At 33.4% G+C, this 10,408-nt stretch overlaps 1 protein-coding gene across 3 annotated transcripts; it reads left to right on the top strand.

The window, feature by feature from the left end:
• Positions 1–371: 371 nt before the first annotated feature.
• Positions 372–5,323, top strand: LOC100784200 (UBP1-associated protein 2A). Of its 3 annotated transcripts, none has more exons than XM_003554035.5 (2): positions 372–1,933; positions 3,586–5,323. In XM_003554035.5, exon 1 carries the CDS (start codon positions 494–496, stop codon positions 1,931–1,933), a length of 1,440 nt encoding a protein of 479 aa, XP_003554083.2. In that variant the 5' UTR covers positions 372–493; the 3' UTR covers positions 3,586–5,323. The 3 variants fall into 3 exon arrangements, with proteins under 3 accessions (XP_003554083.2, XP_006604297.2, XP_006604298.2); XM_006604234.3 differs by having other exon boundaries at positions 3,025–5,323; XM_006604235.3 differs by lacking the exon at positions 3,586–5,323 and adding an exon at positions 3,030–3,498.
• Positions 5,324–10,408: the final 5,085 nt, after the last annotated feature.

Raw genomic sequence — 10,408 nt, 5'->3', positions numbered from 1 at the left:
TATATTCCGTGAAAATAATTAAAAAATATAAAGTAATTTAACATAAAATAGGCTGTGAATAAATCTTCAAGAAGGAAACAAAAGATCTGTTTACTATAGTTAATCTGATCTTTTATTTTTGATAAATTTAATTAGATTTCTTAGATAAATTAGATTTTGTTTGTTTATTTTTAATTTTTTAATTTGGTCTCCTATTCAAACTTTTAAAAATAAAGAAATCAAATTTAATTTATCTTAAATAATAAGAAATCCAATCAAATCTATTAAAAATAAAAAAATTAAATTAAGGAATAAAAAAATAATTGATCTAATATTTAGATTTTTATACTATAATTCAATAAATGGTATAAATTTATGCAGACACACAGGGCGAGGGTTTCTGGTAGTATAAAGTATTATAGTGAGTGTGGTGGATGCCGAAAACCTAATCAGAAAAAAAATCGTAGTTGGAGGCGCCGCACTCCACTCCACTCCAATCAATCAGATACTAGCGATGGGGAGGAAGCGAAAGGTAGCACCGAAATCTTCTGTATCCGCCGAGCCCCCGCTGAAGCAACACCAACCAAAACCCGAAAATGCCGCTCAGGAATACGAAGAAGAGGTCGAAGAGGAAGTTGAGGAAGAAGAGGTAGAGGAAGAGGTCGAAGAGGAAGAAGAAGAAGAGGAGGACGAAGAGGACGAGGAAGAAGAAGAAGAAGACCAAAAAGACCAATACCAGCACCAACAACAACAGCAAGACGAAGACGACGACCCGATCTCCAAGCTTCTGGAACCGTTGAGCAAGGACCAGCTCCTCATCCTTCTCTGCGAGGCGGCGGCCAAGCACCAAGACGTGGCTGAGAGGATCCGAAGGGCGGCCGACGAGGATCCGGTGCACCGGAAGATATTTGTCCACGGATTGGGCTGGGACACAACCGCCGGAACCCTAATCAGTTCGTTCCGCCAGTACGGCGAGATCGAGGACTGCAAGGCCGTCACCGACAAGGTCTCCGGCAAGTCCAAGGGCTACGGCTTCATTCTCTTCAAGACCCGCCGCGGCGCGCGCAACGCCCTCAAGGAGCCGCAAAAGAAGATCGGCAACCGCATGACGGCGTGCCAGCTGGCATCCATCGGTCCGGTTAGCAACCCGCCGCAGACGGCACCGCCGGCGGTGGCGGCTCCGTCGTCGTCGGTTTCGGAGTACACACAGAAGAAGATCTACGTGAGCAACGTCGGTGCGGATCTGGATCCGCAGAAGCTTCTCGCGTTTTTCTCGCGGTTCGGGGAGATTGAGGAAGGGCCGTTGGGGCTTGACAAGGCTACCGGAAAACCTAAGGGGTTTTGTTTGTTTGTTTACAGGAGTCCAGAGAGTGCAAGGAGAGCATTGGAGGAGCCTCATAAGGATTTTGAAGGGCACATTTTGCATTGCCAGAAGGCGATTGATGGGCCCAAGGCCGGGAAGTTGCAGCAGCACGGGAATGTGAATGCCCAGGCGCAGCGGGCCCAGTTTCAGAGGAATGGTAGTGTTGGTACTAATGCTGCTGCTGGGTATGGTGGTGGTGCGGCGTTGCAGCCCGGGCACTTGATGGCCCCGGCTGGGCCGGGGATTGGGTTTAATCAGTCTGCTGCTGCTGCGCAGGCCGCACTGAATCCGGCAATGGCGCAGGCGTTGACCGCGCTGCTGGCATCGCAGGGGACGTTGGGGCTGACGAATTTGTTGGGGAGTATTGGAACGAGTGCTGCAGTTAACCCTGGTGTGCCTTCTGCAGGGGCTGCGGTGCAGGGTGGTTACAGTGCTCAACCGAATATAAGTCCCGGTGTTGTTGGAGGATATGGGAATCAGGTGGGGTTGCAGGTGGCGTATCCGAATCAGAATCAGAATCAGCAGATAGGGCAGGGTGGGTCCGGAAGAGGGCAATATGGTGGTGGATCTGCGCCCTACATGGGGCACTAGGTATGATGTTGGTGGTGTATATGTGTGATCATTTTTGTGTGTTTGATAATTTGGTGTCTTTTCCTGTTTGGCTTTATTTTTTATCTGCTGGGAACTTTTTTTTAACTGTAGCAGGGAATAGGATAGATTTTGCGGGGAGCTAAAGCAAAGTAGTGGTTTTTCTTGTTTGGGTACATTCTTAGGGTTTTTAGTGCCAAAGGTGTCAAATAGGATATATTTATTGCTTAGCATGATCCCAAATTGGTCATTCTTTTTGGCTTTTGCCATGCCTGGTTGCCTCTTCTTGTTGTGCTTTATATATTTGTTTGTCTGGAACATAATTATATATGTTCATTCATATTCGTTGATAGGAGTATTGGTGTTTCCATCTATGTCACTGGACATGAGGATGAAACGATTTATGTTAGACAATGAAAATGGAGGTCTTGAGAGTTTGGATGAGGAATGTGTGATATCCTGGTCCAAAACAACTCATTCTTTATTCTCGGTATTCTATGCAAATGTTTTAGAAAGCTAAATAGATAAGGTACATAAGGAATTTTGGAAGTAACTAACCGAGAATAAAGAATGATAGTGGCCTGGAATATGTCAGACGTGCATTGTTGGACAGAGATAATTTATATAGGTTTTCATTCACAAACATTCTTGTTTTATGTGTTGCTTTTTTGATTTTATCTTTTCAATAGGACAAGCAGTAGTTCTTTTCTTTGATTTCTCTGTTGGATTAAGAATGTACCCCTTCATGGTTGGGCAGCTCTAGTTAATCAGTAGATTTCATAATTAGTATGTTGGACAAAAATATTTGGAGTTTTTAAACCAAAACATACCTAATAGAGTTTTTTTTTTTCCTTTTCAGAAGCTACTTTAGCTTCTGGAAACTCACATTATTATTATAAAAATTTTTAAGCAGACCTTTTAGTTTTAAAGGCACTTTTATTTGAAAAGGGCTCTAACAAATGGGCCCTTAATGTTTGGGCTCATTTGCATTATAGAAAGGATCTTACAATCCATGTTACATCCTCAAGTTATGATCTTTTAATCCTCTTTCATTCTTGAACAATGCTTGAGTTTTGCAACATTGCTCACTGAAGAACAGAGGCTTGGACTGCCAGTGTGACAGACAACAAAGAAGAAAAGAGATTGACAAGATAATCGACCAACTACCAAGAGAGGATTCAGTTAAGATAGGGTGGTGAGCTCATTCATTTTAGGCCACACACCTTGGTATTGGATTGAAGTTGAGTCACTCGGATCAAATGTTATTGTCACGGGTGCCCATTTGTGGAATATTAATGATACCAGTTTCAAGTATCCCCAGCTATCTCACCGGAAAATGTTCTTCTATGAGGATAAAATCCAAAGGCAGCATGAAATTCCTAGTCTTTTGTACAGACTACTTGGTTGTGTTTATACTTGTGGAAAACAATTTTTCTTGGTTTTTTGTTGGCTCGTGGTTTTCTAATAATGTTGAATGTTTGCAACAGTTTTTTAAACCTTTCCAAATGTGATATTCCAAGCACCTTGAAAAATCAAATTATTTTGAGCTTGTTATTTGAGTTTCAATAGTTCTCAGCCAATTTTGCTAAAGCTTGGTTTTTGGGCCCTTTTTTTCCCAATTAAATTGTTTTCATGTTTTTTTATTCATTTTGCAGATTCCACATAAGTGCATCAGTATTTTATTACTGGCCCGGTGATTCTTCTGAGTTCTGAAGTTTAAGGAGCTGATGCAATTGGCGTGTTTATAATGAAATGTTACTTACTACAATGATCAGAATATTTTAATTACCAAATGGAGTTCTGTTTTCGCGACCTACTTTTTCTTATTTTCTTCCATTTCAAAATATTGTAGTATTTTGATTTTTAGTTTATCTTCAAAAAAATTCCTGTGGAACTGTTTTTGTACTGCAAATTGAAGTTTTATCAGCATTTATGAGGAGTTTGGGATGCTGTACAAATTATATTTTTAAATATTTATGTTTGTGTGGACAAATGTGCTGCAACTTGGTATTCTTGTATTCTCGATAGTTTTTATATAGTAGTTTGATACAGTTTCCCTATGTTTTTTATTGCTTTATTTATTTCTTACTTTTTCATTCTTCTTTGACATGTAATCATTGAAATGAAATTGCATAATATGCCAAGTGCTTTTGGTTATCAATACCATCTTCCCCTTGAAAAGATAAAATGGAATGAAGCTAACTTATCATTTTTCTTTTGTTAAAATAGTTTGTGTACTTAATCTTTGCAGTTATTTTGCAGGTTTGACGTCCATACTTATATATAGTCACACACCAATAATATAACCAGTTTAAATTAAAAAGGAAATAAAACAAATGCTTTTCATTTAAGTTTGATTTTGATCTGCTTGTAAAGTTCGCACATTTTGAGAAATCTTTTTATGTAGTAGAGTTCCTTAACTAGGTATGTGATGTAGATTTTTACCTCCTTCCAACAGAAAACCACAAAGAGTGCACTTGTTTTTTTGGGGCTCAATCTTCTCTTTTAACATAAAATTTTGAATCTTCTTTTGTCATAATGCTTATTTAAAATTGTCTTTTTGAAGTATGTCAAAGTTGTGCAATTTCTTTTTTCTTTCTTTTGTTTCTCTAGTTTTTCTTTTCTCAAAGGACTGATTTGAAACAATCTTTATCCTTATGTGGCATTTGATACACAGAATCGATTCATGTTTGGGGATGATGATATTCCCAGGAATATAAAATGTATTCAGTTATGTTCAGAAAAATATACCTACAGTGAAATTTTATTGTCAATTTTCTTATCTTCAAGGTGGAAGATTTTTATTTCTACCTATTCAAATTATTCCCAAAAATTTCTTATGTTCAGAAAATAATTTTTCTTCTTCTACCAAATATTAGAAGTTTTGCATGTACTGAATTCCACCTTGAATGGTTGTATCATGCTTTTGATCATCATCACTCAAACTTTTTCATTTTTGTTATTGCCGAAGCAGAGTATTGTTTCTGGCAAGATAGGCTTCATGTTGGTTGGTCTGAATTCTTTCAAACTTTCTTTCAAACTTGCAAAATGTTGCATGTTTATATTATAGAAGAAACCAAATTTTGTCATTGAAATTGTGTTTTATGGAAGTTTAATTTTCAACAAAAAATCCTGCTTCTGAAGTTAGAGATGAAGTTGACTCAGTGATAGTGATAATGGGTTTGTCTGTAGCTCTGCTTATCGTCTAATGAATAGGTGGCTTTGATGGACTGGAAGGTATGCTGCAGTGCATTATGTCTAATTGCTTATTCTTTGTTTTAGTTGAATGGCAAGTGTGTTGTCTCTCTCTGGCTTTTTACTAGAGAAATTTGCAGCCTTAAACCTTGTGTATTTAACTTGGGATTTAAAGAGGGCTGTTGCTCGGTTTCTCAATCTTTTGCTTCTTTGGTAGATAGTCATCAGTTCTTGCGTCTTCCCTCCCTCTGAAAAACTAATAAATTATGCATGCTTGCCTTTTCTGAAACAAAGGCATAGAAAACATAATTTCAATCTGAATATATCGATACTTCGATTGCTTGAAACAACTGTTTTACTTTTCATGTTGCATTCAATGTGTTGAATAGAACTAGGTTTGTTATACATGGCCTGTGGTTTTTCTGAGATGTTTCTATGATTTTATTCATTGTGAATCCGTGATATTTATTAGTAACATGAAATATTGCATTGCTGCTTTTTGATCGTTCTGGGCTTTTGCCAGTTCAAGTTAGATGATGCTCCTTGTTTTAGTCTTTCATGAATAATCTTCGAATCTATTTATGATGACCTATAAAATCTGGTAAGAGGGAAAGTGTCCCCGCCCTACCTTATTATATTTTATTATATGTTATAAGATTATGATGTCCTCCGCCGAAGGAAATAAAATTATTAAAATAATGGCAGAATAGTTTTTTTGTTATTTATAATCTATTTCATCATTTTGCAAGTATTATTTTATCTATATTTATTATATTTTAAAAAATATAATTATTATAATAAGGGGATATATGCACGAGTCTTGCATGGGTACAATATTGTAGGTTTTTTTAATTATTATTTTATATTCTAAATTGGTAATTTTTTACATTCTAAATATTTAAAGCATAAAATTGGTATTTAAATTTATAGTCATTTGCTTCCTGAGCTATTTAGAGTTATAAATAAAATTTTAATGACTTTTATATTCTATATATTCAAATTATTTTATAGAATCACTGAATCAAAACTATGTAAAAGCATTTAATGGCGGTACTAGTCATACGCCACCTGAGTGGGCATAACAGAAATGGAAAACAAATTTCTGTATTGGTTATCAAAATTAATTTTGTAGTAATAAAGTATTTTATCTGTTATGTAAAAATAAATTTAATTTATAATATTTAATGCCCGTCCATGTGGGTAATAGTGAATGAGTAGATTAAACTTGCAGACGTTTCCTTGGAAATAGAATTCAGAATCCATAAAGAAACGATATTGTTGTTGGCTTGAGGAATGGTGATCGTGAGGCTGATCTTCAAGAATGGAATCACCGAATAATCTAAGTTTGTTTTGGTGTACGCCGTTGTCCCTGTTGAGGGGTTCAAATGTAATAGCCATCTTTTGTATTTTTACACATGCATAGATTGACCTCTATAGCCATATATCTGTTTCTTTGTTGTAGTCATATTTGTTCGGGACATCACATAACATGTCTTGATTTTCCTTCTTTTTTTTTTTTTTTACAATTCTTCTATTCAGTTTGTAAAAAACAAAAAGAAGCACGACAAATTGTTGGTATTTCCTTGTCAAGATTATCAGAGAGGAGACAAATGGATGGGACTGATCCTCCATATAGAAGATTGGAAAAAAAAAAACGAAGTTGTTTTACTAGTATTTGTTACCTGTCGGGTTCTTGTTAAAGATCCTGTGTATTTTCTTAAAAATGTTTCACATCAAAGTTCTCTTTAGACTTAAATGTACGTTGCCAGTCCCGCCCACCAAATTACACAATTATTCTATACTTTTAATTACTATTCAACCTTTCTTATAGGGGTATTAGTGTAATATATACAGATTATTGTAATATTTTTAAACATTCATGATTGTTAGTGTGACAAACATAAGAGACCGTTGATGTAATGTTTTCAAACAAAGGGGGAATAGTAGGTATGTAAAAAAGAAAAGTGGTGTTATGTGTAATTTGAAAAAGAGAAAAACTCAAAAAGTGAGCATAGTTTGCTCAATGAAAAAAGACTTAGAATATGTGAGTGTAATTTGCTTAAAATAAAATTATAATAAATATTAACATAATTTCATTGTTATTTGTTTTGTAGAGATCACAAGTATTAGTGAAGATATTTTTTCTCGAATTAGGTAAAATTTTTCTTTCGAGTAGGGACAGTTCTAGGAAATCACCAAGGGTGGGCTGTATTTCTCTTAATATCTAACTCTTAACAAATAAATAATGATTTTTTATAAAATTATTTATTAGGGTTTAATTTACATTTAAAAGAAAATTTGATTTTCATTTATAATGATACAAGATGAAAACACATGTATTTATAACTTGTATTAATGTTTTTTTTATCAAGTTTTGAATATTTTTAGCCTACAAGAATAATAACAATAAAATACACAACAATAATCTCAACAAAAAGAGAAAACATACTCATCGGATATATTAATAACTAAAAGTCATCCAATTTTGTAATAATTATATATAATATATATAAATGTTTATAATACACACAACATAATTAGTCTCCATGATAACTTGATGGAAAGGAATAGAGATGTCAATTTTATCATATTTATTAGTTAATATAATAATATATTATCAATTAGTATATTATATATATATATATATATATATATATATATATATATATATATATATATATATATAAGAAATTTGAAAATCAACAAGTAATTGGTCAGAGTAATAGATCTCAAATTCGAGTTTTGTGAATGAAAAAAATGTGATTAAATTAAAAAATAAAAGAAATTTGAAGAATCAACAAGTCATTGAAGGATAAATCTTGAGAATCTTATGGATAAAAAAAATATGATTAGAAAAAAAAATTCACTAAGGTTGGGGAAGGGGGCTAAAGCATTTTTTTATATAGACTAAAGCTATGGTTAATTTTATAAACCTGACAAGTGACTAATTAATGAAAAGTGACAAACATACGCTAAAATAGAAAGTTGTCCAACAAATAAAAATATAGCAACCTAAGTATTGCCATATTTAGCAGTATATTTAGCAACCTAAAGTTTTATAATGAAAATAAAAACTAACACTAATTTACATAAATGATAAGGATTTATATTTTTTAATCGAACAATTCGGACTTCAAATTCTAATCCTGAATATAAAATAAACCATGATAAAAAGAAAATATTCATATGTATTTTCTACCTCCAAGACATATTAGTCATTTGGTATTAATAACATAGGAAAAGAATAATAGGAATAGGAATCTCTAGTATCTGCCGCCAGCAGCTTAGTTATTTAGGCATCTGTTTCTGAATTCTGACAGAGGAGTGGCCTCCAACATCCTCGAGAAAGTCACTTTGTTAATATGGAATGAACTCCACATATAGACAATCTCTTCTAAACTCATATTATATATATTTACCCTTAACAGACAAACTAATTAAATATATATATATATATATATATTAAATCGATCCATGAATATAATCAATTGTATTATTTAATTTTCTGGAGCAACGGCTATATGTCGATCTCTTTATAGGTAAGATAGCAATAGCATACATTGTTAGCCACTTTGTTGCACTTATCCACAGAAAAAGACTCAAGTTTCGAACGAAGTTAATTTAAGCATGCAATTATACATAAATGCTCAGTTAATGAATTTATTTAGAATCCATCTTTATCTTTAGTTAATGCCCCTAAAATTTCGACTCATGGCCTAATTCAACCATATAAGGAGGTTTTTTGTAAGATGAGCACCACTCAAGATTTATAAAGACTTTATTGATTATATTTTTAAATAGTGCAAAATCTTAACACACTTCTGTTACATTCAGAATTAACATCTGAAGGGTAGACAAATACAAGCGACTCAATAACAATATGCCTCGTATCTAAAATTAGGCGTTTATAATATTTTTTTTTATTAACAAGTGTTAGTTGTTAGTTTTTATTAAAATATTAATAAAAAAAATTTGAATCCACAATCTCTTGCTTTTTCTTTCTTCCTTCAACCACTATATCAATTTTATAATTTTTTAGACATCCAGAACATACACAAATACAATGGTTTAATAATAGACTTAGAATACACCTTAATATTACCTTAACATATAATTTTGACTTAAGATTTAATCTAATTCTAAAAAATCCATTTGTTGGGTGATGACTGTTAAAGCCTCTATGATATCATTGGTTGTATCTTTAATAAACGTGAGATCTCAATCATCATTTATTTTATCTGTCAATATTTTTTATTAGTTTTTTTTGTTAGAATGTTGATGGGAGAATTTAAATCCATAACATATTTTCCTCCATTCTTCCTTCAATCCTTCAATTCTCTCTTTCTAATTACAGTCAACTTTATAACTCTTATCTCAATCATCCTCTTAGGTAACTATTTTCTCATTTATTATATATTTTTTTTACCTATATATTGTCTTGAATGTTTAATTTTATATGTACAGTTAACAATCTTGGTAATCGCTCGGTCATGAGTTCAAATTCGAAAATATTTTCTTTGCATATACAAGAATAAGTTGTGTAAATTAAAATAATTCTCCTTCATTCCTTGGTAAATATAGTGAGAAACTTATATCACGGTACCAGGATACACTAGTTAGTTAGTTAATTAACGCTAATTTTTTTTAAAAAAAGTTTGTAGTTGATTGGTTTTTATATAAAATTGAAGAGTGATGATGGACAATCTCAGTTTGGAAAAAGAAAAATTAACGTGCCTAGCTAGGTTTCATGTTGATATGTGGAAAAAACACGTGCACGTGCATTTGTTCCTCGGTGGAATGCGCACGCGGATTCTTATGCATACATTACATGTGCATTTGAATGAGTTTGTTCGTTAGCTGAGCCTTCGAAGATCGCATGCTACTACTGTTGCTTCCTATATAATTCCCACTTGCACCCACCGCACTACATATGATTTCTCTACTCACACTAATCTAAGACAATAATCAATCCAAATATTTGCCATCTAATTCTAATATGCATGCATATGGCATGTCACCAATCAAAAATTGGTTTCGATCAAATTCATATTATACATATAAGAATCAGAGTTTGAAAACAAAATATACCAGAATTGAAGTATACATCACATGCTTATAACAGCTAAAACTAAAGTTTCCAAAATCGCAGGGAAGTTTCTGTTGTAAAGTCTCAGTCCTCGTTATGAAGTTTGTTCATTAATTATATGATCTTTTAAAGGTTTATTTTATTAGTTTATATATCTGTTCGAGAAGAATTGAAGTACTGGCAAACTTTGTTGTGTC

The sequence above is a fragment of the Glycine max genome, chromosome 19, assembly GCF_000004515.6.
Source record: "Glycine max cultivar Williams 82 chromosome 19, Glycine_max_v4.0, whole genome shotgun sequence".
Lineage (NCBI taxonomy): Eukaryota > Viridiplantae > Streptophyta > Magnoliopsida > Fabales > Fabaceae > Glycine > Glycine max.
The sequence above is the reverse complement of the archived record's forward strand: the minus strand, read 5'-3'. Positions and strand labels throughout refer to the sequence as shown.